The 27,731-nt window shown below is 53.0% G+C and overlaps 8 protein-coding genes across 8 annotated transcripts; 2 read left to right on the top strand and 6 right to left on the bottom strand.

Moving 5' to 3' along the window:
- Window positions 1-20: 20 nt before the first annotated feature.
- M409DRAFT_56888 (uncharacterized protein) lies at window positions 21-1,581 on the top strand (the record flags this gene model as incomplete). Its single annotated transcript, XM_033813437.1, has 4 exons — window positions 21-222; window positions 465-652; window positions 746-1,228; window positions 1,360-1,581. 4 exons carry the CDS (start codon window positions 21-23, stop codon window positions 1,579-1,581), a joined length of 1,095 nt encoding a protein of 364 aa, XP_033665081.1.
- A 1,721-nt stretch (window positions 1,582-3,302) lies between these two features.
- M409DRAFT_56887 (uncharacterized protein) lies at window positions 3,303-5,363 on the top strand (the record flags this gene model as incomplete). The annotated part of the gene is made up of 4 exons (XM_033813436.1): window positions 3,303-3,754; window positions 4,041-4,431; window positions 4,582-4,651; window positions 4,774-5,363. 4 exons carry the CDS (start codon window positions 3,303-3,305, stop codon window positions 5,361-5,363), a joined length of 1,503 nt encoding a protein of 500 aa, XP_033665080.1.
- Window positions 5,364-7,819: 2,456 nt separating this feature from the next.
- On the bottom strand, window positions 7,820-8,224 carry M409DRAFT_56886 (uncharacterized protein; the record flags this gene model as incomplete). Its single annotated transcript, XM_033813435.1, has 1 exon — window positions 7,820-8,224. The coding sequence occupies one exon, from the start codon at window positions 8,222-8,224 to the stop codon at window positions 7,820-7,822; it is 405 nt and encodes a 134-aa protein (XP_033665079.1).
- A 2,063-nt stretch (window positions 8,225-10,287) lies between these two features.
- Window positions 10,288-15,492, bottom strand: M409DRAFT_56885 (uncharacterized protein; the record flags this gene model as incomplete). The annotated part of the gene is made up of 12 exons (XM_033813434.1): window positions 10,288-10,430; window positions 10,573-10,640; window positions 10,693-11,469; window positions 11,519-11,694; window positions 11,978-12,024; window positions 12,084-12,592; window positions 12,700-13,121; window positions 13,265-13,396; window positions 13,447-13,941; window positions 14,059-14,356; window positions 14,550-15,127; window positions 15,175-15,492. 12 exons carry the CDS (start codon window positions 15,490-15,492, stop codon window positions 10,288-10,290), a joined length of 3,963 nt encoding a protein of 1,320 aa, XP_033665078.1.
- A 2,492-nt stretch (window positions 15,493-17,984) lies between these two features.
- On the bottom strand, window positions 17,985-18,401 carry M409DRAFT_56884 (uncharacterized protein; the record flags this gene model as incomplete). The annotated part of the gene is made up of 1 exon (XM_033813433.1): window positions 17,985-18,401. The coding sequence occupies one exon, from the start codon at window positions 18,399-18,401 to the stop codon at window positions 17,985-17,987; it is 417 nt and encodes a 138-aa protein (XP_033665077.1).
- Window positions 18,402-20,622: 2,221 nt separating this feature from the next.
- On the bottom strand, window positions 20,623-22,732 carry M409DRAFT_56883 (uncharacterized protein; the record flags this gene model as incomplete). Its single annotated transcript, XM_033813432.1, has 4 exons — window positions 20,623-21,164; window positions 21,472-22,365; window positions 22,419-22,505; window positions 22,543-22,732. The coding sequence occupies 4 exons, from the start codon at window positions 22,730-22,732 to the stop codon at window positions 20,623-20,625; spliced, it is 1,713 nt and encodes a 570-aa protein (XP_033665076.1).
- Window positions 22,733-23,227: 495 nt separating this feature from the next.
- Window positions 23,228-23,734, bottom strand: M409DRAFT_25531 (uncharacterized protein; the record flags this gene model as incomplete). Its single annotated transcript, XM_033807736.1, has 3 exons — window positions 23,228-23,382; window positions 23,439-23,618; window positions 23,674-23,734. 3 exons carry the CDS (start codon window positions 23,732-23,734, stop codon window positions 23,228-23,230), a joined length of 396 nt encoding a protein of 131 aa, XP_033665075.1.
- Window positions 23,735-24,922: 1,188 nt separating this feature from the next.
- M409DRAFT_25530 (uncharacterized protein) lies at window positions 24,923-25,249 on the bottom strand (the record flags this gene model as incomplete). The annotated part of the gene is made up of 1 exon (XM_033807735.1): window positions 24,923-25,249. The coding sequence occupies one exon, from the start codon at window positions 25,247-25,249 to the stop codon at window positions 24,923-24,925; it is 327 nt and encodes a 108-aa protein (XP_033665074.1).
- Between the last annotated feature and the right edge of the window lie 2,482 nt (window positions 25,250-27,731).

Here is a 27,731-nt window from a genome sequence, read left to right as displayed (position 1 = left end):
TAGAGGAGCCGCTGGACGACATGTGCTACGATGTGGACGACGGATGGAAGGGACCGGCGCTTTACGAATCGCAAGGGGATCTGAATAGGATGCCTGGAACAGAAAACATCACCAGCAGAACGACGGGCAAGCCAAGCAAAGAAAACGTCTGCCTTCACGAAAGAAGCAGAGAAAAGAGTGCATCGCCACTCTGGCGATCAAGGTTGACTACACCGTCCTTTGGTGCGTGGTGGTGACCGCGGACGACCATGCACCATCGCCCCGCCTTTCACCGCTCTTTCGATTTGGCCATGGGACGGCCGACTTTGAACGAGTCTGTCCAGCGAAGAAGCAATTCAACGGGTGACTGGCTCCGGACAGACGGTTGGCGTACAGGCTCGAAGCGGAGCACGTTTCAACTGAACGCTACATTCACACACGCGCATCTTTGGGCGAACGCGATGGGTGAGGCGTACTTGTGCAAGCTGGTCTCTCACTCCAGGAACTCTCGAGCGCTGATGAATACCTCGCTGGAAGCAGAAGCAGTTTCATCGAACAAGAATGGTTCCGGACTTCCTACCGGCTCCCCGTGCGACCTTGCGAACTCGATCCTCCGTCACAAGGATGTGTGAAGGAGCATCACACATCTACGACTGCTTCAACCTCCTTCGATGTACGTTTCAAAAGAGGGCCCGGCAACAATACGCCAGGGTGCAGTCCACATGGGTCAGACTGTCGCATCCTCTCTCTCTTTCTCTCTCTGCAGACCTTTTCCGTCGGCTTCTTCGCCGATGCCACACCTCTTGCCGCCGAAATGATGACGAATCTTCCTTACTCCTCGACAAGCCAAGTTAAGCAAGGATACGTCTCATATATTGGCAGAGCGAGTCTCAAGCCACACCCGCAGCGACGAGGAGCAAACAATTGCGACTGCCATCTTCGGGTACTGGAACGAGCAGAAGAGAGGTGTCACCCCCTCCCAGTTGGCAGAAGGAGCCCATGGACAGGATCTTTGCGAATCGTGTGCGAGATACTATCTCCACATTCGTCATATGAATCCTTTGATTCGGCGACACCATCTACTAAAGACGATGAGCACAATGAAGAATCTCAGGAGGATCGAGACGCAAGAAACACTCAGGAGCACTCTCGATCGCGACGACGACAGGCTACTTCTCCAGTAGAGGTTGTACCGGTGCCAAATACCACGCGAGTGCCGACCGATGGCAATGCAGATGAGCATGATGATGTCAGTGCGACAGGCCGACCAAACCCAAATGTTCAAGATCATACACGCAAAGGCGACGAATCCAACGGACACTGCTTGTGGAATGGTTCAGTATCTGCATCTTGTTGGGAAAAGCAGCTGCTAAAAGGCAGATTGCGGGGATCGGCATGCCTTCGTGTACACGCTCGCCGACAAGTACGACATCCCAAACCTCAAAGGAGAAGTTCCGCGACGAAGCGTTCTACTGCACTGCGAACCTCGAAACGCTACATCTGTTTCTGAAGGTTGTGCCGTTCGTGTATGAGCACACTGCGCCAGGAGAGACGGGCCTCCGATCGTGCATCGTCGAAGCCTGGCGTGAGAGAGCCGAATAGATCGATAGAGATCTCTGTGATTAGAGCCTTCGGGACCTTATCGAGAGAGTTCCTAATCTCGGTGCGGACCTCTTTACGAGCATGGTAGAGGTTCATCAGCCGCCAAGTCAGAGAGGAGGTTGGCGTGCGCGGCGGCGTGGTCAGCCTACTGGCACCTTAATACGAGGAGGACTTATAAACAGCCGTGGATATTTACGTCCATAATCTGCAACGGGTCGACAGCAAAAGCATGGAGGGCATGGTGGGACGAATACTTCGAGTAAGTTAAACATGCTTCTATTGTACAGTCTGAAGTACAGACACTGGCGGCAAGGAGTTGTTCAAGTCTGGGGAGTGCAAGGCGTTGGAGCATTCTGACATTCTGTGGCGATTCTGACATTGCTCGTTGGGCGCTGAGAGCAGCATGGGGGCTCGTTTGTGAGATCAACGTTACGGACTTGGGTGGAAGCAGGTGGTACGAGCGATGAGTTTATATAAACAAGATCTGATGTCATTGAATGGACCATTTAGGGAAGTCTTTGTCTCTCATGAACAGCTCATATGCACTCGTCTCGCGCACATTGCAACATTTGCTCGTCGCTCATGCCCTTCTCTATCCCTGATCTATCAAGTTGTCTTCTACCAAACCTTCCTTTCCAACAGCCTTCCTCTCCAACAGCCATCCTTTTCAACAGCCATCCTTTTCAACAACCTTCCTTTCCCTTGTGCCTTGGTCCAATCGTTCGTACTCTCAACCTGTTTCTTCAAGTCCTGCTCCCCGCTTTCCTCTCCTCCCCCTCGCTACTCCTCCCCTCTTCTTATCCACTCAGACTTGCCCAACTTGAGATGTCTCTTGCAAATCCTTCTCCTCTGCTCATCGACAGACATGTGTACGCATTTCAATCTTCGCGAATCATTTTCAATCTAGCCGAGGCTCTCTTTGTTGATGTCTAGGACTCCAAACGACTTTCATCCCCGTTTGATCGTAATGTAAATCTTGAGTTCCTCTTCCGATATTTGTGTTCCAGCTCTATGGTCGTGCCTCGCCGGCCAGAACGAAATGCCCCTCGCTTCTATGTGTCTGATGTAGTACCAGAATCGTCACTGCAGCGTCGAGGCCTTCTCTGCAACGTCAATGGCAGATTTGTGGAGTGATACGGCGCTCAAGATCAGCGTTGGGTTGCATGCAATTCCGAACCTCTTGGAGGCTTGCCTCAACTTTACACATCAAACCCATGACGTCGCCAGCTGGACTCATGAGTAGGCCTCGAAAGCCGCCTTGCAAGGCATCCCAAGTGGAAGATCGGGGTATCGTGCGAAGCTCAAGATCCCGGTCAAGCATGCCGTTGTCGGTCAAGTCTTGATAGTCTTGTACATGCAGGGAATGTTCGCCAGTGAGATCTTCATCCTCTTTCTGACAGACTCGTTGGATGTCTGCGAAGCGGTGATCTGCTCCATACCTGCTTGCGTCATATGTCGTAGTAACAGAACGACATGTTGACGGTTTTGCAAATTCTGTTGTCCTCTGACGTTCATATCGGGAAAGTGTCGTTCTTCGGTCTCGATCTTTGCATAGGACCGTGTCCCAGACGTAAAGGACAGCCATTGAGCTGGGACAGGTCAATTCCAGGACATTACAGTCGCTCGACTGAGCCCATTGAGAGTCGTTAGCACAGAATTTAGGGTTGCGTTCGTCCAGACCATACGGAAAGGCGGAATGAAGGAGTCGTTGGCCATGGGGGATGCGGTCCAGTAGTGAAAAGGCTCCCAAGTCAGTGGAAGACAGTCATGGGTGGTTCACCAGCGAGGCATCCCATTCTCCACCGAATGATTCCATCGAACGTGAAGAAGCAGCGAACATGATCAGGCAGAAGAGCGCGATCCACGAAAGAAGTGAAGGTGCGTATCATAGTCGCATTCCTTGCAAGAAGGTCTTCGCGATGGAGCACTCCACTACCTTCTCACCGCCAGGGAGTACAGATACCCTGGACAGCAGAATCATCACCTTTGAAGTGGACGAGGACGTTTGGGTTTTGAGGCCAGTGGGTCTTGAAGAAGGTACCCGAGGCAATGGAGGGCACTTTCGCGGATTGTTCACCCCTAGGATCGACAGAGAAGATGACTTTGAAGGTGACGAAGCTGCAGTGTTGTTGTATCCACGGCCAGGCGTAGTACGGGAGCGGCGGTTGTACATGTATGTGAGCCTTTTGGTAGCGTCTGGGGTGTTGGAAGATCTTGTGGTGTCTGCAGCAGCAAGTTGTTGACCTTTGGAGGTGTCTTCGGCGGCAGAGGGCATGCTGGCAGTGAGTCTGGAGAGGAGCCTGAGCAGCTGGAGCAATTGATGCGGCTCGTCAAGTCGCTTGTGAAGCTGGTGGTGTAGGCGGTGGTGCGGTAGGTCAACACCAATGGGTGGGTGGAGAGAATAGCACTACGAGGTCTCGTCCAGCATGATTTCGTATGGCTTAAGATGAGAGTACCAGCATTCAATCCATTCGTCGTCGATCTCGCACATCCAAAGATGAGGGTCTCATTTCAGGAGCTGCCGTTCCATCACCAAGTGCGCCGTCATTCCAGCGTGGAGCGAGATCAGCCCACTTACTTCCACCAGAAGTACAACAAGCATCAGCACCATTGAAGTCTTCAACGACTCCAATACAGTCGCAGATTCAATCGCCACTCAACTGCGGTGGACAGTGGATGCACAACTGGCATCCCCTCAAAGACGCTCAACGAAGAGGGGAGCAGTCTCAGCGACGCATCGTCGGTCTTGGAGGCATTCTGACGTGGGGTGAATTGAAAGGAGTGGGCAGTTGTCACATTGAAGTACGGTTGAGGGTGATAGTGCTGCGAGGCGTCGATGCGAGCGATGGGGTATGTGTCGCAAGAACAGCCTGTGCATTCCTTTTAACACTCGAGGAGTGAGTCGAAGGCAGGGTCGCTCGATGTGAGAGTTGTCGCAAAAGCCGCCAGCACATCGCTTGTGAGGGTTCGAGGACTGTCGAACTGACACTAGAGGCATAGATCAGACTTCCTCAGACCAATCCCATCTTCTCGATGCCTGTCAACCGGAAGGATGGGCCCGCTTGGCTTCGTGAGTATGAGCATGATGGCTCGTGTTCGAAGTTGCGGTTGCAGTGCTCTATTCGTCCTGGCCATGTCGCATCGAGGAAGGATAACTTGAGATCCAGCTGTAACTGTCAACTTGGCTCCAAGACCACTTGCACCAGAAAAGTGACTCTCAGGTCCTCGACCGGTCAGATTTCGACACAAAAGAAGCCTCGGGCGATGTAAGAGGAACCAGAAAGAGGCTTGTTGAAGACTGGTCCGGTGCACTGCGGTCGTTTTCATCTTTATGGCAGTATTGGCTAGAAACCAAGGCATCCAAGGATTCGAACATGCTTCCACGATGTCTGTCAGATTTTGACCGCCTCGGAGAGGTTCGAATTCGATGTTTAGTATTGAGGTACATTTTCGAGTTCCAGAGCAGATGGCTGCTGGAGCTGGAGCTGGAGCTGAAGTCGAAGCGGAACAAAGCCGAGAAATCTTTATCACGTGATTGCACTTTGAGTTCAACTCTCATCGGCGATCCGACAAACTCTATACATACAGAAAACTTTAAATCGACTTCGGCTGGATCATGGGATATGAGAAGGTTTTTTGGGAAAAAAGCCCATTTCTGTCCGTTCGATGCTGCGACATGTAGAAGCCATCGCCGTGACGACGCTGCCGGCTTGGTGCATCCTCACCAAAATCGAGCATCGCCAAGATCGACTTCTACATGCTCAATACAACGTGAGACCTGAAGGCCGGACATTAGACATACTTATAAGCCCCCTACAGGAGTTTGAAGGACTACCATACAGTTTGCGTTGGTTGCCTTGTCGTAGAGATGAAGCTGTTCACCGTCGCCGACGCCGACCTGTGAAAGCTGGGCTAGAGGAGACTCCATCAGCAGAACACCACCTCTATCTGTCAAATATACCCAGATTTTGGTGCGGATCATCTCCAAATGAGTATATGAGATTACCTCTGAAATTTCATATCTATCCATTGCTGATGTGACGAGACATTAACCGTAGAGCCAGCTGCGGGTGATACAGGCCTGAGACAGACAAAGCCTCGCACATGGAGAAGATCCCAACTCTCACCTGTCTCAATTGTTGGAGATTGATAGGAGTGTCCAAGAAGGTAGTTACCGTGCTCCATATGAAATTGCAGGATCGTCCCTTGCGCATGTGCCGAGACATTGACGATGGGCAGGGACGGACCTGACAATCAGTCGCACCCGAATCGTCGAACTTTCCTGTAGAACTCAACACTACATGCCGCAGCTGCCACCAAACTCACAAGGTGAACTCATGACAGCACAATAGCAATTGCCGAGGAGTTGCAGTTTTGCATCTGATCTTTGGTGGGGACTGTGGTGTTCTCGAGGCTGGTGGAGGTATGTGGGCTTCAGCTGGTGAAAAGGCATCACATGTGCCAAGAGTCGACTCGATGGATTCCATATAACATGAGGCGACGATAGCTTCTTGAACAGGTATGTAAAAGTCGATATCCAAGATATCAGGTCTTTCACGGTTGTATGGATGGAGATATTACCGCAGTACTTGGAAGGCAGGCGGCTCTCAGCAGCTGGAAACACCCCACAGATTCGAACACCACTGCTTCACCACATATTGGTATAGTACGAAAATTAACAATAGGATGATGTTAATAGTGGAGTTAAATGTTTCCCTTCAATGTGTTGGTCAAGTATGACGTCTGGGTAGTGTATGACAGAGCCCTGGACATGCTTGCCCGAGGTAAGCACAATGACACCCTTGCGCCTGTACCGCCATGATTTGGGAGGCAAAATACTTCGTATATGTTCTTTAAGGCTCCTTGAAGGCTTGAGTTTGCCCATATTGACAAGTTCAGTGCGTGAGAGGGACAGACTTGACTCCATCCGCTGTCCACTCAGAGCCTCACTGAAAGCATATGAGGTGTAATTGACCAGTGGAGATTAGTGAGATGTGTTATTTCAATCATTTCGCATCCTCAAATGTGCCATCTATCATGGTGGAGTGGCAAGGCAACGTTCGAGGGCAAAAGCTGGTCCGCCGGGCGAGCCTTTACGCAATCACACCGAGCACGGACACATCCCAAGGGTCTCCAATACATTTTATGAAAGTAAGGGAACATTCTCGGCCTTCTCACGCTCTGTTATGCCTTATATCGAACCAGAAAATGCTGGTTTCGGTCATCATCTCCGCGTTTCTGATCCAGATATACAGCCACTGCCTTGCAGCGGACCTCAAAAGTCTCGGCGATGCTCTCCAAGGCTTTAAGATTGTTTTTCACTGTCGGTTCTTGGCCTTTTTGATGTTTCCATGGGACAGGGACGTTGGATGGCTGCCGGGGGATGTTGAGGATGTCTACATCAGTGACAATGTTTCTAGGTAATCCATCAAGCTTATGTGGACATTGACGGCCATCAGAAAGAGCATGTGGATTTCCAATGATGGTGCAGCTCGGTGCAGCCTTGGAGTCCGTAAGCACGCCAACTACCGCTATGATGGACATCTCAGTGACGTCTTGTGTTGCCAGCCTGACCATGCGACGATAGCGGGCATTCAGTCGAGATTGAAGCACCAGTGTTGCAGGAGCTTTAGCGACAGAAATCTAGACCGACCCAGGATAACAGCAGCCTTCCCAACGAATCGCAGATCATCCAAGCCATCATAGACAGCCAGCATGCGCTGGTTCTTCCCTTCGCCCTGGGGATTCTACTGGTCCAATCACAGTTGTGGTACCGTGAGCTACGTGGATTCCGGCCAACAACGTTATTTTACAGGGGACATCGTCTCTTACGATCGAAGAATTGTGGATTTCTGAGCCTGATGCCTTCTTGATCTCGCACAGTACCAAGCCCGCTTCATGGATATGGGTGTTGACCAATAGTACATGCAATCAGATGTATCGACAGGCCAGGCGTTGAGAGGTACGGCAAATGTGTGAATCTCAATCTGGAGCTGGAGCTGGAGCTGGAGCTGAGTGCTTCACTATCGCAGGCAGCCAAAGCCCTTCGGGGATTGGCTGAGCTTGAGCCAGTCTGAATCTCCACATAATCAAGAGTGTCTGTGCTATCAATACACACTTCAAGCTCTTGGTTGGGAGCACTGCGCTGGGAGAAATGCGACATATATCTCGCCCGTTGCATCTGGGCCTCGCTTTACCTGACCCACGTTGCTCACCACAGCCCCTAAGGTATACCTCCCTATGGGCTCTCCATGGTATTCTTAAGCTGGTCGTTGAAGTGATCCTTGAGTTGATAGAAGTTGGGGACTTGAGCCTCCGGCCTTTCCATGTACGCTCGACGACCACGGTAGACATTTCGAGTTGTCTCGGCCGTAGGCTCCTTGATCTTCATGTACTCGTCGATACGCCGGGCGGCATCGTGGTCGCGCAGCTCGACGTAGTCTGTTGCGATCTGGAGAATCCGCTCAAGTATGCGGATTGAGGGCGCCTCTTTCGTGGTCTCGTGGACGAGCTCGAGCATGTAAATGCCCGGTTGACGATTGGGCCTGTTCTTCAAGTACTGCATGCATTCCTCAACCTCTGGCCGTCTCTTTTCCAACTGCAGATTCCCCTGCGTGACCACCTCGAGAAGATGGTGAGGCATGGTAGCCGTGATGTTGATAAGGAACTTCCGGATTGCCTCTTCCCAATCACTTGACACTCGAAGAACAGAGTGAGAGTCTCATCGCAGCTACGCCACTGCTACATTCTACAGTCTTCTCTCCAGAACCAACACTGTCTATGCGACCAGGAAACTGTTCTGCCTGCTTCTCAAGACTTCGTGTCTGGGGATGTGGGGTTGAGATAACAGGGCCCCTGCCATAGAACGATTCACATTGACATTGGGACGGAGTTGCGTTTCATTCTCGAGCAAGAGGCATCATTCCAAGCAACGCGATGCTTGCTCAAAATCTCAGACGAGTTCGTTGGTCCAGAGATATTTCATATATTTCATCTTGCATTGAGCGAATCTTCCCAGACCGAGCTTCGAGATTGCCCCATGTACCCCATCTTCCTCCAGCTGAACCTCAATCCCCGTCGTGCGAATGAACTCCCAATATCATCTCACTTCCCATCTGCCCTTCCAGCATCGCCTCATCGCGTTTTCGCCATTCACCTCCTGTACTGATTTGGAGTACTGCCGTCTGACCCCGTCTTATTTCCGTTCTGTCACCCTGGAATGCATGCGAACACCACTAGCGCATGTGAATCTTGGCGTCGTCTTTCATGCCCCGTCATTCATATATCTTGATACTTCCATACCAATTCCAAGACATACGAAACAGCCAGATGGCTAACGAAGATGGTGTTACTGTGGCTCTGCCCTGTGGCGGCAACGTTTCATTCGACGGGTCCTTTGCCACACACTAGCGCATGTGAATCTTGGCACAAGGCTCTCGCAGCGGGTTACAGGCGCGTGGTGTTTTGGGCCCGAATGACGTCAATGTGGATCTCTTGCTTTAGGGTATAAGTTCGGACTTCTTCGGACCTTGTGGAAGTCTGCGCAATCGCAGAAGACATCTTGGCGGACGAAGCCCGTCGGAAGTGGGTGGCCGAATGCAGAGGAGACTCTGGCTGAGGACGACGACTGAGGCGAATCATCATCGGCCAGGTCAACTGAGTATAAGTTCGGACTTCTTCAGACCTTGTGGAAGTCTGCTCAATCGCAGAAGGAATTTTGGCTGACGAAGCCGTCGGAACCGAATGGCCATGCGGAGGAAACTCTGGCTGAGGACCACGACGGGGCGAAGGATCATTGGGTAAGCCTCCTAGGCATGGCAGCGAAGGCAGGTTGATTGGGATTGGCGGATATTCTCATGGTTGCTCTTTGCCAGTTTCAGAGCCCTTTGCGTGAACTCCATCATCAGAACTGGAAGATGCCAGCCTTTGGATCCTATCTTCTCGTCTCCAGAGCATCGTGGTGCACAGATAGCCGGAACAAGCCTTTGGGGGCGTGGCTTGGTCGATTGACAGCGGGAACTGGACCCATGACTCTTCTTTGTGGACCATTCCTTTGTAGTCTTGCACAGGTCTGTTCGAAGCCTCATGTTTCGTGCGTGGACAAGAATTGTTTCATCGTGGACCATCCATTGTACTTCGAGTTCAGACATACGTCAACTGCAACACCAGGTCGTGGTAGTAGTAGCATCCGCCCACAGCTCAGCCGAACTGCTCCTCTGCCATGCGTCGGTCTTGTCAAAGTCGTTGTTGTCGGTCCATCTGCAGCGAATACTGCTCTCTGCTCTGAAGAACCGTACATCTGGCTGCGAGGGTGACTGCCACAGCTTGACTGATATGTCGAGAAGTACCGATCGAATACAGCCAAGGCCAGGGACGGCACCTCTGAGAATGAGAACGAGCTTCTTCAGAAGATCACATCTCTGAAAGCGAGTTCAGACACACGTCAACCGCACCACCTGGCGGACGTGGTGGTATCATGCGCCAAGACTCAGCTGACGGGGTGCTTCGCCATGCATCAATCTCAGACCGTGGAGATATTTCGGGCGTCATGGCGTCGAGAATGATTTCCGTCCTGAAGAACCGTACATCTGGCTGAGACGCCAGACCAGGGTCGAAATCGAGGTACATCTTGGTCGGCAGTGACACTGAATAGGAATCTTCTCCCTTGTTGTCAATTGTAGGGAGCCAAGATTGGCCGGCCCAAGCCTAGCGAATCTCGTTCGAGAATATGATGACATCTCTGAAAGTCCTGCAGACTCTCTGCGCTCGAGCAATCTCAAAGACTGAAGGTTTGGATGTGGTTGTCCCATCAGGTCGCATGTGGGCCATGTTGATGTTGTCTCTTGTCCCTGATCGGACGCAGTCAAGATTGACAGGCCATAGCTTTGTGGAGTTGACCTGTGTCTTGGCTGACATCTCTGAAAGTCTTGCAGACTCTCCATGCCAGATGGACAGGCCATGGTTTGTTGATTTGTTTTGGGATTGACCCACGTCCCTGAAAGTCCTGTAGACTCTCTGTGCCCGGCAGCAGCAGGGGTGAGACGGCTGAGTTGCTGGTGCTGCCTATGTGTCAGTATTGGAATACATCTGAGCTGGTGAGGCTTGAAGTACCTTGAACTAGCCCCGTGCCTTGAGAACGACTTCGCGTGAGTGATGTCGACGACAAGGGGGACCCTAACGTCGAGTTCGATCGAGTCGCCAGCTTCAAGCGGCTTGTTGTAGAACCGGACGGGGAAAGCTGGTCTCTTTTTGAAAGACATGTTGATATGTGGCAGGAGTTGAGTGAGTAGCTTGCAGGCAAGGAGTATCTGTAACTCTTCGAGTTTTGTTGCACTGTAGGCAAGGTTGAACTTGTTGTGTGTCAGAAGAGTGCGATGTTGGAGCTGTGGATTGCTCCATGGTATCTTTCTGGCCCAACGAAGAGGGCGAGGTTCGCCGTTTCTCCTGATAGCTGCGCAGCCTCCTGTTGGATGGGGATTCTGAGCGACTCCAGGGCTGAATCCGAAATTGGAATGAGCATAGAATTGGAGCATTGTCATGCTGTGAAAGTGGAGCAGACTCGCCGTTGCCTCCTGATTGACCGTCTGGTCCGTGCAGATGATGGCATCAGTCCGGTGTTGAATAGACTGTTGCTTCTCCGATTGATTCGAGCTCGAATCTGCAATGGTATGTCCGCAAGTCTTGTGAACTGTCAGGCAATCTCGCAGATAGATGATTTGATCTCCATCATGTGATATGTGGCCATGGCATCGCTCCTGTACATCGCCTTGTTGTGTGTTGCTCGTACAGTGGGAGAAGGCAGAGAGATTGGACTTTCCCTTTGGTACTTGCACCACTTCATGGTGAACACGATGTTCAGGTGAGGTGATGTCCAGGTCATCTGTCCCTCTTCCATGTATATGGTCAAGAGACTGTGGAGCGCCCGGCAGTGACTCACTGGAATGATGGAACTGCGTGGAAATGGTTGTCTGGTCTTCCGAATCTTGCGCAGTTTCCGCTCTGATTGAGTGTCTGAGCGAGGACGGAGGTGATGACATCAGTCAGATGTTGAATAGACTGTTGCTCTCTGGTGAGCAGGACGGAGGTGATGGCATCAATCCGATGATGAACAGACTGTTGCTATCTGGTGAGGTCGGCCAGTCCATTGATCGCGGTCTCCTGCAACGGCGCAGTCATGTTGATTGAGTCGTCTGGACGAGGACGGAGGTGATGGTATCAGTCCGATGTTGAATAGACTGTTGCTTCTCTGGTGAGAAGGACGGAGGTGATGGTATCAGTCAGATGTTGAATAGACTGTTACTTCTCTGATGAGGCCGGCCAATCGATGGATTGCGGTCCAGTGCACTTGCGCAGAAGAAAACGAAGTGATGTATCCGAAGGGAAGCAATACGCTCACCAGCATGGAGGCAGAGGGTGTAGCAACGTGGTTGGTTCTTCCAATATCTGCGTAGCTTCATGTAGGATATGATGTCTGAGTGACTGGACGACGGAGATATCCTCACAAGCTCCTACGAGGTCGGACGTTGTCGACAGCACCGTTGTGCCTCGCTGCGTTGATGGGGGAGGCCGAGAGACCGACTGTTTCTTGAAAGTCTGGGTCTCGTCCATTTTCGTCGTGCATAGAAAGATCTGGCCAGATGTGCCGGAGTAGACGCGGTGCTCAGTGCCGCGAATGCGTCTTTGCAATATGCACCGGTGCCGTGGTAGTGGCTGAATGCAATCATCCTGACCCTGAAGAAGCGCGAAACGAAGTCCAGATATGCGTGGAAGAGCACTGTGGGTGAATATGTCTCCCCATGCCATCGAGTCTTGGAAGTGAGGAGTAGGAGGAAACAGCTTCGCGAATCGTGAAACTTCTTCACTGACGTTGCTAAAAGGTTCAGGGACGTTGGCCATGCCTCTGAACGTCCTGCATACCCTCCTTGTCCAGGTAGTGTGAAGGCCTTGTCTGGTCTGCTGTGTTTGTGGAAGATATTGTACCGTCGTCCCGCCCTGGGTGCGTGAAAGGTAGCTGGAACGCCAACGTAGTGCTGGTAGATTCACCACGCTTGTACAATGGCGTCTAATGTGCGTGTGCGATTGTCTTCCGCGCGGCGCTTGGGTCTTGTGCAGTCTTACTGTAGTTGATCAAACCAGGGATCCGACGCATTGTGCCATCTCGTGGCCTGAACTGCCACCTCTTGCTCAAGGGCTGCAATTCGTGACGACTCATACAACTCCACAGCAGCATCCGTGACCGTGGCATATGTATCGCTGGAGTCGAAGGCAATCATGGGATATGGAGTTGAGTCGGGAGCTTGCCCAAGTCGCGATCGACTCGTAACGGTAGAAGTGCACTCCAGTCTGGCACCGAGAGCGAGGGAGAGCGAAGGAGAGTGGTGGGAGTCTCTCCGGACTAGTGATATAAGACAGAACGCGAGCGAAAGGAGAGTCGAGCAGGCTCGGGGGTCTGTGGATAGCGAGACGGAGGCGTTGTCCGGTCGCGGGATTGAGGAAGCCTTGAAGCAGCTTGAGTTCGAGGCCATGATGCCCAAGGAATTCTTGGTATTTCAGCGCATTGGGAAGACCTTCAGGCGTGAAAGGGCGAGGTACTGCAAGCAAATCGAAACGTCTCGGCTTCCTGGTATCGAGTTGTGAATTCGGCGTCATATCGAAGAGGCGGACCAGCAGACACAGTGTATACCGTAGATAGGTTGAAGAGAAGCGAGAACAGGCGTTGTCCAATTGGAAATGGCGTGCAGAGGCAACCACCAAGGGGTAGGCAGCCGCACGCTCCTGTGAGGAACGCAGCTTCATCGTGTGTCGACGGCAACAGCTGCGTATGTTGTCGCTATTGCTGGGATATGGGGGAAAGAGCGAACAAACGTTGCGGAAGTTTCTCTGAATCTCACGCCATCCTCGCGCAGAGACCGAGCGACAGTGTATTTCAGGAGACGCATCCTGAAGCCGCGCGTTTGAAGACGCACAATCAGTGGTTTGGTGCTTGTGCTTGTTGACCAAAGTTGGCCTGAAGCAGCATGTGTTATTACGCGTAGTTGTTGAAAGTCGTGACCCGCATCTGAGCCGTAGCCAGGAGAAACAGGCCCTGCAGCACATGCGCTGGGTATTCGGGGCTGTGCTCGCCGTTGTTGGGTTCTGCCTGATGCATGAAAGACACGGAAGGGAAGTCTCATGGCGTGGATCATCGTCTCTGCTCGGTCTCTGCCAACATGCGCGATAGCAGTCTTCGTCGGGCTTCGCCTGTGCCATCACGCTTCTCTTCATAGACCTTGTTTGACGGCGAGATCCATCTCGGTGATATCGAAAGCCTTGGTCCCGATGATCAGGGTCTAAAGAGCGGCCCTGAGGAGGGATGGGGGGCTTGACCAAGTGTCAAACACATGTGACTTGACAGAGTCGTTGCTGAAACGCAAATCATTGGCGCCGTAGAAAGGAGCTCTGTTTGCCGTCGACCTCCGCTGCGATTGAGTTGCTCACATGCCAGGCGAATGAGACTCGTGCCACCCGCAAGGTCTGGCGAAGTGTTGGATGGATTGTCTGAGGACGGCTTTGATTGAGGGTGCGGACGGTGGAGGCGCTGCTGTCGCGCTCGCGAGGATCCTTGGAAATGCCGAAAACAAGCAGTCGAGGCTGTGTGTCCCAAGTCTTCCCGTTCTTCGTGCTGACGAACCATGGCTTCTCGTGGCGGCTGATGTCGGAACTTGGAGCACGCAAGCTGCATGTGGTCTCGAGTCGTCGATGAGGCTTGCCGAAAGCGACCTTTCCCGGCACGCCACTGTTGAGTCCAAAAGGTTGAATCTCAAGTCTGAAATATATACCTCACACAAGGTGTGGTAAGTCTGAAATATAATACCTCACGCAAGGTGTGGTAAGTCTGAAATATGATACCTCACGCAAGGTGTGGTAAGTCCGAAAAGCTGAATACCCTGGAGGGTTAGAAAGTGAGTGCCAACTAAAAGTAGGCATACCGCTGGCTGGGCTGGCTCGTGGACTGGGGGTACACAAGCAGGACCTCATCGTGAAAGTTTATGCATGGTCGTGCGCGGGTTACGCAAGCGTTGCATGCTTCATTTTCACCTTGGCCCTGCTTGTGCTGGCACCTGGCAGATGAAATGACTCTGCAGCCCATGCAGTATCCAACTGGCTTGTTGCTCGCATATCCGTTGAGCCGTGTACAGTATGAGCCCTGTCCGCTTGCCACACCCCTTGTTTCGTTCCAGAAACGGAGCACGCGACCTTCCAAGCTAGAGTCCGTAGACAACGTGACCTGGTTGCCGTTATTGTCGAAGTAACGTATGGTGAACTTCTCGGGATCGGTCGCTTCGTAGGCGGCCTTGGCCAGGCTACGTTGGCTCGGTTTCTTCTTCTTCTTCGAGGACGTCTCCTTCAGCGCGTCACCCGGCCGTTTGGGGGTGCCTCCACTAGATTGCGCGGGACCAGGCTCGTCAGCCATGTCTTCGTCCCGGGTTGGTGATTGTTCGGGAAGAGAAGCCGTGTCACGTTCCAACGGGGTGCCTGGCCGCTCCATCTGAAACTCCATTTCGCCCTTGTATTGTCAGTGTCTGACAAAGGGGTTGTACTGGATTCACTTACAGCGGTACCTCCTTCCTCTTCGTCTCCTCCTTCTTCGACCATTCCACTCGGGAGGTCTTGCGACGGAGCGCTCCTCACACCCAGGGTAGTCCATTTGGACACGACTCTTTGGTGGAGAGCTTCGGTCTCGTCGACATGCGCGCTCTGCACGCCCCGTGCCTCTTCACGCTCGCGTATTCGCGCGTCACGCTCGGCGATTGATGCTTTCGCCTGCTTTTGACGCTCGCGTATTCGCGCGTCACGTTCGGCCATTGATGCTTGCGCTTGCTCTTGACGCTTGCGCCTTTGCGCATCACGTTCGGCGATTAATTCTTGCATTTTCGCGGTTGTTGTTGATGTTGTCGGTGGCACGCCATCGCCTGGACGCGCCCTCAATATTTCGTTGATGCTCTTGCTATTCAGGGTTAGTGGGTTTGCTAGCGCAGACTAGCGCTTCTCACGGCGTCTGGGGATGAAGGGCAATACTGGCACCGAGCACGTCAAGGCGACGAATTGTTTATAGTGCTCGATAGCATCTATCGTCTCCATGGAGCTCGCAATATTCCTGTGAATACTTTACCCCTGCCCTCCTTTCTCGCAGCCGGCACCCGTCAGGGGCAATACTTACAGGCACGGTCACAGAACTTTGGAATCATTTCTTACTTGCTTTGATCCTCCATCCCTCTTGCATTATCCATGCGCATAGTGCTGTTCGTTCTAAGAGAGAGTCGTCAAACTTTCCATGACATTGCGTTCGTCGCGAAAAGCTCGACGTCTTTCAGGGGTAGCAGCAGCTGCGGGCCTTGGGCTATGAAGATGCAGTTTCACGCAAAACCACAGCACCGAGCAATCAAATCAAAAGGAACTTCAGCAAAGCCACAGTAGGCAAACATATTGATGTGTAAACGCGGTGCTCTCGCTTTCACCACTCGTCCTCGTGGGCCTTCGCCCGCTCCCAACAGCTCCTTCCCAAACAAACACCCGCACCAGGTGAGGTCGGCTCTGACTTCAACTTTGCACCTCCGATATCGGAACCAGCTTCTCAAGACGACATCGCCTTTGAAGTCTTCACTGCCTCAGCACCAACCATCCTCCCCGCCCAGATTTCCCACGTTCCATCTTGTCCAGTGATGATTCCATTCACTCAAATATCATGTCTTTGTAACTTGCTCTTGCTTCCATGCTCTTTTTGCCCTTATCCCCCCTTTGCTGATCTTCTTTGCACTAATCCCAATTTTGACGTCCTGCCAGCGCCAGCCAACCATCCGCAAGTATGTTCACGGCTCGGGTGCTTGGGTGCCATAGACCCACTTGAACTCCGCATCTTCCATTGCTGTTCTCGTCGATGTTCTGGAGGGTGTAGTTCTTGCTGGGAGTGAAGTGCGTGTCAGTGGTCTTGCGCTATTGGGGAAGAGGGCAACACGTGCATTTCTGGGAGAACGAACCGTTGATCCTGGGCAAACGTAAAATGAGCAGTCCGCTCCAACTGTCAGGATTAGCAAAGTGAAGCAGATCAAGGATATGGTGATCTGAGGGATACTTGCCTGGTCTGGTGTTCGACTCTGCCGGAAGGCGCCTCGCCGACTCTCTCGTTCGAACAAAGAGGTGACGCGGTATCAATCATGTGTGCAGGATGCCGCAAACTTGAATGTACTGCCCGACATGCTTCACACCTTCCAACTTCGTCTCCCGAACTTCGACCTTCTCCGACTGACTCCGAGGCAGCGAAGGATTGTACTTGAGAGCATCAACGCAAGAAGCTGCGGGCAATGGAAAGACCGGCTTGTGTTACCATAGAGACGGTGGTAATGTCATTGCGGCGGATAGATGCAACGGCATGGTCTTGTTTTCCAAGATCTTTCTTTTCCCTTGGGGGCGTCACGGCTGCCGCTGGAGCCTCGCGTCGATGCATCGAATAGCTCTAAGTACGGACCGTTGTGACAATCGTCAGACCAAGAATGGTTTTCTGGTGTGCAATGAGATTGCAGGGCTGCACTCTGTTCAAGTCTACCCAAGAGCTTGGAAGATGAACGGTGGCGATGTGTTGTTCCTGAGCAGGTAGCATGGTGACGAGGTCTTCGCTTGGGTGACTGCCTCTCATCGCCGTGTATCTGATGCGCGTTGCCGGAGCTCCTGGTGCGTCTACGTTACCTACCTCCACGCCACTGGCGCGAAGGGGAGATACACCAGCCGCAAAATGAAATTTCGCATACTTAGGTCGAGAGAATCGGCCATGGTATGACGTGCCGAGCATAATGATCCAGCGTCTTCGAAACCACAAGCATCTCTTCTTGTCTTGCTGGGATAGTCGAAGCTGGGACGCTGTGTGCTTCCTGTCGTATGAGGCCGTCAGGTCTTGGAGAAGTGTGCGGCGAATCACAGAGACGTGGTATCCTGTTACCCTTGCAACCGCATGAACCAGAATCGCGTCTTGTCTTAGCAAAGCTCAGTCCAGGGTTGAGTGCCCCTCGGTGCGATAGACAGTGGACAAGCTGCTGTTGCCGAATAGTAGCGCCAACGATCTGGCCATGTCACGTCGGCGCAATGGCTGGCTAATTGGTCCTCGACAAGATGCGTTTTGTCGTAGAGATGCTGATCATCGACGGGTGAGGTTTCTTGATCGTCTTGGGGAAGGATCCAGCTCAGTCTTCAGAGAAAGTATCCACAAGAGATGCTGGTCGAGTCGATCATGAATCGTGTCGCCGGTGTAAGGATCGTCGAGGCCTTCGCCTTCATCAACGCGGGCTTTGGAGACCCTGAAGACTTTTCGTCGTTGATTGTTCCCAAACTTTCATTACCGCTTCGGACTCCCATCCAACGAAATGACCGAGCTAAGCTCGAGCCTGGAGGAGGGTCTTTCGGCGATATTCTGGTGGAATAGAGACATAGACTCGGCTGCCGAAGATGTGTTCCTTGGAATGATCGGGGTTGATTTTTCTGAGAGCTTCCCAAGGAGTGGTTTTCTTTTTGTGTGCTCGAGTTGTATCTGGTTTCTTTGGGCGAGTGGGAACTGGGAGAAGGTTTTCTTTGCCAGTGTATAGGTCAAGGTAGCCTTCGGCGGCGGCGTCGAGGCGGAACTCGCGCCACCAACCGGTGTAGTTGACTTGACCAAGGAGAATGGGGTGGCTGCTTCTTTCAGGAAGCATCCAGTTTTGTCGCAGGGAGTATACATCCGGATTGTGTAGGGTTGTGGCGATGTCTGAAATCTTCCTTCTGGTCTTGCAGCGCGGACGATGCGTCTTATGCATTAAGATATGCGATGCGTGGCCATGTAGCCTTTCCTCCAGAACACTTTGAATGTTCCCACTTGAGCATCAAGTATCCAGACCATGGCAAAGGCTGCAAGCAGCTGCGCTCGGGTTTTGGTCGCAGATCTCGGTGGGTCTCGAAATCGCCGAGGGATAAAGTGGAAAGACTCTCATTGCGCGTTCAGGCATCGTCGCTCCGATTCCGGCTCGGGTCCATCCGCTGTGACAGTTCCATACGAAAGCCATTGGCAGATGCTGAAGAAGTAGATGCGAGATGGCGTCGGGACTCAGTGGCATCCTGCAAGAACTTCTCACCAGCCGGCGTCGAGGTCAACCTCATGGTGCCGCAACTTCAAATCCTGGCATCGCACTGCATAGCGAAGAGGAGGTAACAGCCTCTCCGCAGCTTTTTCGGTAGGTATGTTGGAGGGTGTAAAGTGTCGGCATTCTGGTCGGATCGAACAAAGGGTAGGCTGCTTTCAGTTGTATCCGTTGTGTGTACCAGTTCGGCCTGGCACTCTTCATTGTTCGGCGGGAATTGGGCTCTTGGTGTCAGCTCTGGAGTTGCTGGGTTGCGTAGCTAACATCGGAATACGCCAGCTGTAGACTGTCCAATCCGAAGATGTCTGCTTGTCGAACATCGAGCTCCTCAGAGTGTACAGAACCCAGACTGCGTTGAACAAACTGTCGGTTCTCTTCATTGCAGCGAATAGTGGCTTGATTGGTGTTGCGGTCTAAAGGATCATAGACAAAGGGGCAACGCCCACGCCGCCATCAAATGATGCGTTTCGTCGAGCCAGCAATCGAGGTTGAGATCGGAAGGATACAGATCAGAGGTGAGGAAGTGTCTTTGTGGCCAAATCACAAAGACCAGTCCGTTGAGACGCTTCAAGTCCAATGGAAAGGCGTGGTGCCGTAGAAGGGCTTGACGTGGAAGAAGCACGACATCCAGAGTCTTGGTGCGTGCTGGCGGGACGGTGATGTCTGTGCTCTGGCCGGTGTTGTTCAGCAAAGCCGAATTGAGATGTTTGTGATCGGACGGCTTCAATTGTATGAAGATCGTATGCCATCTTCTTTCTTCGGCAGAAGAATACGGACATATTGGACTGAGTCCTCGCCGACATGTCCAACTGGGTTCCCTCGAGGTGATGCTCCCAGCGTGTGTTGACTTATGCCAGTTCCGTCTCTTTCTTGAAGATGGATCGTGTACAGCGAGGCGAATTGAAAATCTAGGGTGCTGTGAAGATGATGAAGATAGACGATATTGACGTGGCGCGAAGTGGATCTTCAGGGCAAGTGTCAGAGGCCCGTGCGTGATGTTCCCAGCAGACCAAAATGGTGATGCTGACCGCGTGATTGAGACCGCTTGAATGAAGTATGAGGCGCGAGGTTGACCCCAAGCTAGGTTCGTGAAGACCGAATTGGGAGATTAATGAAATGCATGTCTCGATCGTGAGCTTGTTCATGAAGCAGATGTCGAGCCTCGGGCAGGGTGATCGTCTAGGATCATCCCAACGGCGGTCCAATGCTGAAGGGGACTGATGAAAGGCCATGCCGAGAGTGAGCGAGGCGGGTTCTATCGACACCTGGACCTGCTGTGTCTTGCTGGGTCGTCTTGGGATACCACCTACTCGTAACGAGGAGCACGATGATGTTGTCGAGGCCAGAGCGTATGATGACCTTGGCAAGCAGGATGCCAGTCGTCCAACAGAGAGTTGTATGAGTCGCAGTCGACGTGGGATGCCAAGTGTGCTGGATGTAAGAACCCTCGCAATGACGAATGTGATTGAAAATGCCGTGGTCGAGAACGAAGACGGTCGTCAAGGTCTCAGAGTAAGGTCGCGCGATTTGTCAGGACAGTTGTCGAGTCATGGTTGAGGCAATATATCTGCCAGCGCGTCCGCCCGTTTTTGAGCGCGTCGTAAGTGTCGCCCCTTGAGCCAGCCATGGAGTCGATGAATATGAATGCGCCCCTTGTAAGTGCTGTGCTGGAAGAATGCCGTGTGGTCGAAGCTCTGTCTTGGTCGTTGTGTGTGGAGGACCGTATGATGTTGTCAAAGGACCAAGGGACTTAGGGTTCTCAAAGCCATCGGCTACGAAAGGCATGAGAGCATGATCAGGGAAGGCTTTCCAGCAGATCACAGCTTCGCGCAAGGTATAGAGCGTTGGAGGCAAGGAGATGAGATCTCACCACCCAGCCGAGAGCTTGGCATTGTCGTCTTTACAAAGCCACTGGCCGACTGTTGTCACTCTGCCGTTGGCATTGGTATGTGCGTTTCTGAGCGGAGCAATGCTGAGCATTCCCCATTGAGAGCGCTACAACTGGTGAAGATGAATGAGGTTTGGTAAGGTTGTCGGGCAAACCAGTAAGGGTATTTGGAACCGGAGTTGCATTGCAGGATCGAGATCGGGCGTGCATCAGTGAGGTCTCTGGAACTTCTTGTGCGTTTCCACATGACAAGCCGAAAGTATGGTAGATTGTCATTCGACGTGGCGGTGGTGGCTGACGGAGCACTTGCTTCAAGATGTGCTGGTCTTCAAGCTCGAAGGATTGGTCCGTCTGGACCAAGCCTCGTTGTCTCGTTCGATCCGCGATGCAAGTGCAAAGCGCGTTTTTGGACCTTGGGATTTGGTTGGCGTCTTGATGCGTGTCGACGTTCATGAGGTTGGCATGGAGAACAAAACGGCTCATCGTGGAATAGAGTTGAAGAGTCGAGTGCGCTGCGTTGTCCTCGAGCGAAAGCATCCAAATATCGCGCCTTGCTACTCCTTGAGTCGCGTGACCCAGTCGGCAATGACAGTCCATGACGCGAGGCTGAGTGTCCTGCTGAATGTCTTCCACCCCAGATCACGACATCTGGTCGAGTAGGGCGCCTCGTTGCTTGTCCATGTCGATTCTGGTCCGGCAGCTTCTACGAGCTGAGTCTGAAAGTTTGTCCTGTATAAACAGGAAGTCTGAAAAGTAAAATATGCGATGAATCGCAAAGTCTGAAAATGTTGGCCGGGAGGAGAGACCGGAGGCAGGGATGGTGATGGACAGGTCTCAATCAGCGACGATTGCGACCCCCACGATGGTTGTTGCCGCCGCGAGAGCCACCACGAGGTTGCTTCCCGCCGCGAGGAGCTCCACGGCGAGAGACTCCACCACGACCACGGGTTGTGTGGCCACGGTCACCACCGCGAGTTTGTCCACCACGCGCATTGGCACCACGACGAGAGGCTACGCCACGAAATTCGTAGCCTTCGTCACCAACAGACGGACCTGCGCGACGCGACTCCGCAAAGTTGGCGTTGCGGGCATCGTCAGACAGGCCATCCCGGCGGGTGTTGATGCCGTTGTTGTGTGGCGCGGTGATGCGCAGAGGAGGCGAGCGGTCCCGGACAGGCGAGTCTTGGCGAGACGTCGACGCAAAGAAGTCGTCGTTCTCCTGTTCAATAAACTCGGCCATGTCCCGCTGGCCGTCGTTGTACGACCAGTTGTGGGTGCGCTCATCTTGCTCATCAGCAGTGACCAACGAGCCTCGGAGCTCGTTGGCGATCACGCGCCCATGCGCGATCCTCCTATCCTGCACTCCCGTGACTGCAGCGAGCCCGTCGATTGTTTCCTGCTGCAGGCCGACTTGCTCTCGCAGCTGGGCGTTCTCCTCCTGCAGGGCCCTGTAGGGTACGGCCGCGTCCGCGTATGCCCGGTCCTGCGCATCTCTTACAAGCATGGCTGCATTCCCCTCCTGGAGATGCTGGAACGTCTGTGTGCTGACGTACCGACCATGTTCTTCGTAAAAGTTGGGATACTGCCGCAAAAGCGGCACGCAGTGTCCGGCATTGCCCACTGGGACCGCTGGGCGTACGCCATTGTTGGCCGAATGCTGGGTGCTGTGGCACCACTCGCACTCTTGCCAGCAGAAGCTCCACTTGTGCCCTGGCCGGTGGCAGTGGAGGCAATTGCCGCGGACGTCGAACCGGCCTAGGATATCATCAGCGACTGCTCATCCGTACACTCGCGATGTTTTAACTCACCGTTCTTCTGCATCTTTGGTTTGCGGTCTTCGCCGCCGTTGTCGCGCTCGTCGCGACGTCGTTTTCCAAGTTGGGAATTCATTTTCACTATATCTCTAGTCAGCAACGCTGTGCGACTGCTCACGAATCTCTGGGGGCGTCGTACAATCGATTTGATGTTTTGTTGAAGAAGGTCGTGAAGTCAAGCGACGCGCGAAATGTTTGTCGCGCGCCTCGGGCGCCAAGCCGGCAACAGCCGAAGCTGTCAAGGGAGGAAGGTGCGAGAATTTTAGCGTCAAGTTGAGTGAATTCGGATCAATGAGGGGGTCGACCATTGAACCTTCCCCTTCCAGCACTTCCGAAGAGAACAGATCCGATGTTGCGACTAGGAATCAAGGCTATCATCTGGAAGGTGCACAGTATCACTGGAAAATGTTGCGAGGTTGACTTACTTGTCCTATTCGGGGCAACAGATGATCAAAGTGTTATGTCGCTCATTCGCACGAGGGTGACTGGCGCAATCAACCGCCTTCCCTTTGGCAAACCAGATAACATGAACATTTTGGCAGCGTGTTAGCGTATCGGGAGTGAGGAAGAGGCATCGAAAGTACGATGTATTTGAGTCGACATGATGTGGTGAAACTCTCGTTCCATTGTCAGGACCACTGTCTTTGTGCTCTAGATCCTTTTCACAGCACCAAAAAGTTCTCAATGTCCAAGATGTCTTCTCAGATATACCCAGTCACTTGGGGCTGAATCTCAGTATTATCCAAATCCCCTCTTTCTTCGACCCTCCCGCTCTCGACAGCTGTACATCCCAGCGCTCCTCCTCATTTAGGCGTGGCGTCGTTGTGCACTTCTTGCTTGCAACATATGTTGAGATGCGGCGCTCGATCCGATGCGACGAAGATGGCGGACGCTCGATCCAGTGGGACGTGATGCGGGAAGAGAGGGCGACCAAGCGACAGAATCCTGAGGTGGTAGCCTGTTCTGATTTTCATTGTCAGTTCTCGAAAACGGCAGAAATTGTCGCTCACCTACCGGGAACCTTCGCATCAAACATAGTGAGTTGCTGCGATGGTACAGAGTATTCTTGAGACGTTGGGAGACTCTTCCGGAATGGCTGCCTCGGACGACTGTCAGCCTTTCCAAATGGACGAGCAGTCGTTCCCATACCCACACGAAAAGCGCCTTCGCCGTGTCCACCCATTATCGCGATATCTGAATCCGTGTTAGTGATGGCGCTGGGGTCAAGTGAACAGTTGACCATACATACCATCTGATTTGAACGAAGCCAAAAGCTGGACGAAGCACCGCATACCGCTGAATGCTCGCATGACGGCATGTCTTGCCGCCGATTCTGAGATTTCCCGGGCCCAGTGCCGGTGGATTGTTGCCCCAAGAGAAGGAGTGCGGCAAGTAACGGTCGTGCTACAGGTGATTCGAGGTACCCGTGGACCGTCGTAATGCCTGCGCTCATCCTACATTGCTTGGAACATGGTTGTGGATTCGCTGCGCTCGAGCCTTCCAGCAATATGGAAACACCAGCAAGCTCCTTGATCGTGCGCCGTGGGTGCGAAAAGCTGACGATGCTTCCTTTGCAGATCTTCTCGTTGGGCGTGCGACGTTGAGGAGTGGTGTCGGTGCATGTCGCTCGTCGATACCTCCTACTTGACACTGTCCGTGAGATCCGAGCGTGATCTCGCCACTCGTAGCTTGATTGAGATGGTGGCGCACCGTACGTTGGCAAGGTGTTGCTCTTCTTTCTCTCATTCCTCTCCTGCTCTGTATCCTTGCCCGTCTTCGCCTTCTTCTTCCCATCCTTCTCACCTCCCCCTCTCTCTCATGTTTCCCCTCCCACTTCTTCTTCCATCGTCTCGATCCGCGTAAGATGGCGTTTGGTCATGACTCCGTGGCGCTCTCAGAATCGAAAGCGATGTCCTTCTTTGTCCAGCAGCAACGCTCCATTCATCCTGTTCGTGCTCCTCTGTCCCCTGCAGACACAGTATCATGCTCCTTGCACGTCGTTCATTCTGCAAGATCCATCTTTTCCACAACCGCCCGATAGGTTTCAGTGCTGCCCGTGCCTCTTGTCAAGATCCGCCTGCGTTTGCCGTAATCGTTTGAGAGTTGTTTGTTGCCGTGCCCTGCCACCCTTCCATTCTCTTGGATATCTCATGCCGCGCGTAGATCTCCACCTCCAGCTCGTGTGATTACAACCCTCTTTCGGCCCAACCGCCTGCCACACTTTCAATCCTTCCAAGCCCATTGCAACAGCCCCTTGTACCAATCTCTTTCTTCCGATACCTTCACAATATATTTCAACGTGAAGGCGCCAGCTTTTTGGGTCGGGTTGCTGTTGCTTTGCACGGACTTTGATTGCTCGTCCTGACGTGTGCGATCCGGTCGGTTGTTACGGTGATGGACTCGACTCGTGCCCCGTGCTGTAATCATCCTTTCTCCTTCGGAATGAAGTGCTTCCTGCCTTGGGGTTCTCCTCAGGCACGATGCGGTTCTGGCTAGCTTCATATTGCCCTGACATTAGAATGCCCGACGCCACTCGCGATGTGCAGGACAGTAACAACAAAACAGCTTTTCGACAGCCGGTTCACGTAGGTCGAATGCACGCCCAGCACCAGCCTGTGCACCTTGTACTCCTGTCCACAATTGACAATCGTGAAGTCCGCGAACTGCGTGCCGGTGGTCTCCGCGGAGGAAGCAGTTCGAATGCAAGCCCAGGACGAGCTTGTGCACCTTGTACTGCTGTCCGCAGCTGTGGACTGCCTGTAGGTGCTCTTCTCGCCGAGCTTTTGCAGAAAGTCGTCCTCAATCTCAGGTTGTAGGCCTGCCATGGTGGGCATTTGAAGGCGGGCGGCCTCGGATGGGGTGCATACTGCTGCAGGCCAATACGGCGAAGATGCTGGCAGTCTCGCGATCGAGGCTGATTCGACAGCCCAAGGTCCTGCAGAGCCAATCTCGACAATGAACGTTGATAATAGTCTTAAATTGTCGTCGTCACTGCTCGCACCCGGACCGCCATGCTCGCGTGTACGACCGTGTTTCTGGTGTTCGGCCAGGCACCTAGGTAGTGGCGAGGAGTTGTGGCTGAAGGCTCGGTTGGTGTTTGCTGAGACGTGGCGTGGCACGTTTGGATGATAACCAGCAGGAGGCTAGATTCTCCCTCTTCTTGATCAATCGCACTTGCGTTGCGATCATCACACTCCCAAAGGTGATACGGCCGTGAAACCCCGCTCTTTGCTGATGACGATGTTGGCCTGTCTCGGTGCCCTAGGACATCCATTCTTGACGCCCGCTGAATGCCAAAGACCGCTCAGAGAAACATGGTATCATAGAGACAACAATGCGCTGTTTGGGGATCCATGGCGTGTTTTGTGGTCGATTGGACGAAGTGAAAGTCTTTGGTCAAAGCGGAGACGAATTCCTCAAGGGGTAGAGCTGAAGCAGAGCAACTCTGCAGGGTGAAGTTCGACTTTCGTTGGCTCCTTGTGTGACTGCGGAAGACTGGCCTCGTGGTAGGCATTCGAGACAGCTGGTGGAAAGATGGCCGATGAGGTCTTGGCTTTGGGGTCTTTCACAGAACGCACGTTTCAGGTCGCGCTTCCCCAGCACCCCTTGGGGTTCGTACGTGTGACGGAGTTGTTGAGCAAAGATATTGATAGCGTCAGAGACCGGCCGCTCGTGAGATTGATCAGGAATGCCGTATGGCTGAGTCTGAGGAGGCGTCTGGGGGTGTACGGGAGCGGTGTTAGCTTGATTTGGCATCGTGTCTCGAGTTCGTCTATCCGTCAACTCGTTTGTGGAAGTGTTGAGGTCCGATGATTGAAGGAAACGGACCTAGACCAAGCCATGCTGCAGCAGAATCCGCTTTGCATAGACCGTAGCTGTGACGGATGAGGTTCCATGCGTCGGTGGTGTTCGAATGCTACCCTTGACTGGGAAATCGGGTGCAAGTGGAATGGTGAAGTGGAAATCCAGCGGTTGGTAAAGTGTCGTGGATACGGGGCGGTTTCTCACGACTGCTTGGGGTGAGCGTCGTCGTTTCCGACTCAGGCGTTTCGGATGGAGCATGTGTTGACGTCGGGCGTCTTTGTCAAGTGCATCGCCGGATCTGGAAGCAACGGCATGAGCGCTCGTAACGCGATTGAAACGGGAGCGGCGCCTTCAGTGGTCTTTGTTTACCAGCTTGCTGCCCAAAATCTGGTGTTCTTCTTTGTTCGATGGGGACGGAGGATACATCTGCCACTTAAGACAGCCAACGGCAGCCACTGTTGATTTGAGGAGGAGACGTGAGTTCCTCCGATAGAAAATTCGAGGGAACCGGAAGTGGCGATCCTGTGTTGATCGAACAGCCTGCCATGTGCAGGAAGCAAGGATTGCTTTCAGTCTGGTTCGGAGTAGATGTCGTAGATCTCACTGCGACCAATTCCTCCGCTCCCAGCCAGGTCATGCTCCCTCTTCTCAATCGAGAAGATGTCTCCTCGCCAGGCCTGGTCATGTAGTCGCTCGCAGTCATGGCAAAAACGGAGGTTTTGTGATTTGGCAGAAGACAGTCTGGTCAGACTTGTTGTGGTTGGTACCGGTCGAGCCTTGTTTCGTGCGAGTTGAGTTTCTCGTCTGCTCGTGAATGCCGTTGTTTCGGTAGATGTGAGTGGATTAAATTGATCTTTGCTCGCCAAGCATACAAATTTTGTTCGACTGGTCGATTGATGATGACGCCGCGTGCAGGGGTGAATGCCGATAGCCAGCGGTAAAGTCCATTCCGTCCAGCCCTCGACTGTCGAACAGCTTGGATGCTGGCCTGTTTGGGAGAGTTGAGGACCCGGTCATCCACATGATGTTCCTCTCGGGCCAAATGCCCGCGAGAGCGTCAAGGGTGTTGCAGACAGACGCCGTGGCACGCTCTCTCTAGCGCTAATGAGGCTTTCCTTTCGCGAGGTAGGCGATATGTATTGCGTGTCGTCCGTTGCCGGATTCAGTGTTGTCTTGGTGAGGGCTCTGATGAATGTCGTGGTATGATGAGAGATCGGTTCACACTTCTGTGTTGGCGTCCGATAAGATCCATATACGTACCGACTCGCCAGAGCGAAGCGCGCGATGAAGCGCGAACGACATGGCGGCTTGACGTCCTGCTTGTGCCTGAAAGAGCTTTGGACAGCTCGTCGTGCAGCGAGCCAGGCCTTTGTTTCCCCCGCCAAGGTGGGCGCCTTGTGGGGCAGAGTAGTTCAACGTGAAAGTGGGATGCAGTTCATCGACCCGTTAGTCGTTGGCTCGGTGTATGGGCGTTTGGTCATTGAGAACCTGAAGGTCTCGCAA

The sequence above is a fragment of the Zasmidium cellare genome (genome assembly GCF_010093935.1).
Source record: "Zasmidium cellare ATCC 36951 unplaced genomic scaffold M409scaffold_27, whole genome shotgun sequence".
NCBI classification, from domain to species: Eukaryota; Fungi; Ascomycota; class Dothideomycetes; order Mycosphaerellales; family Mycosphaerellaceae; genus Zasmidium; species Zasmidium cellare.
The sequence above is the reverse complement of the archived record's forward strand: the minus strand, read 5'-3'. Positions and strand labels throughout refer to the sequence as shown.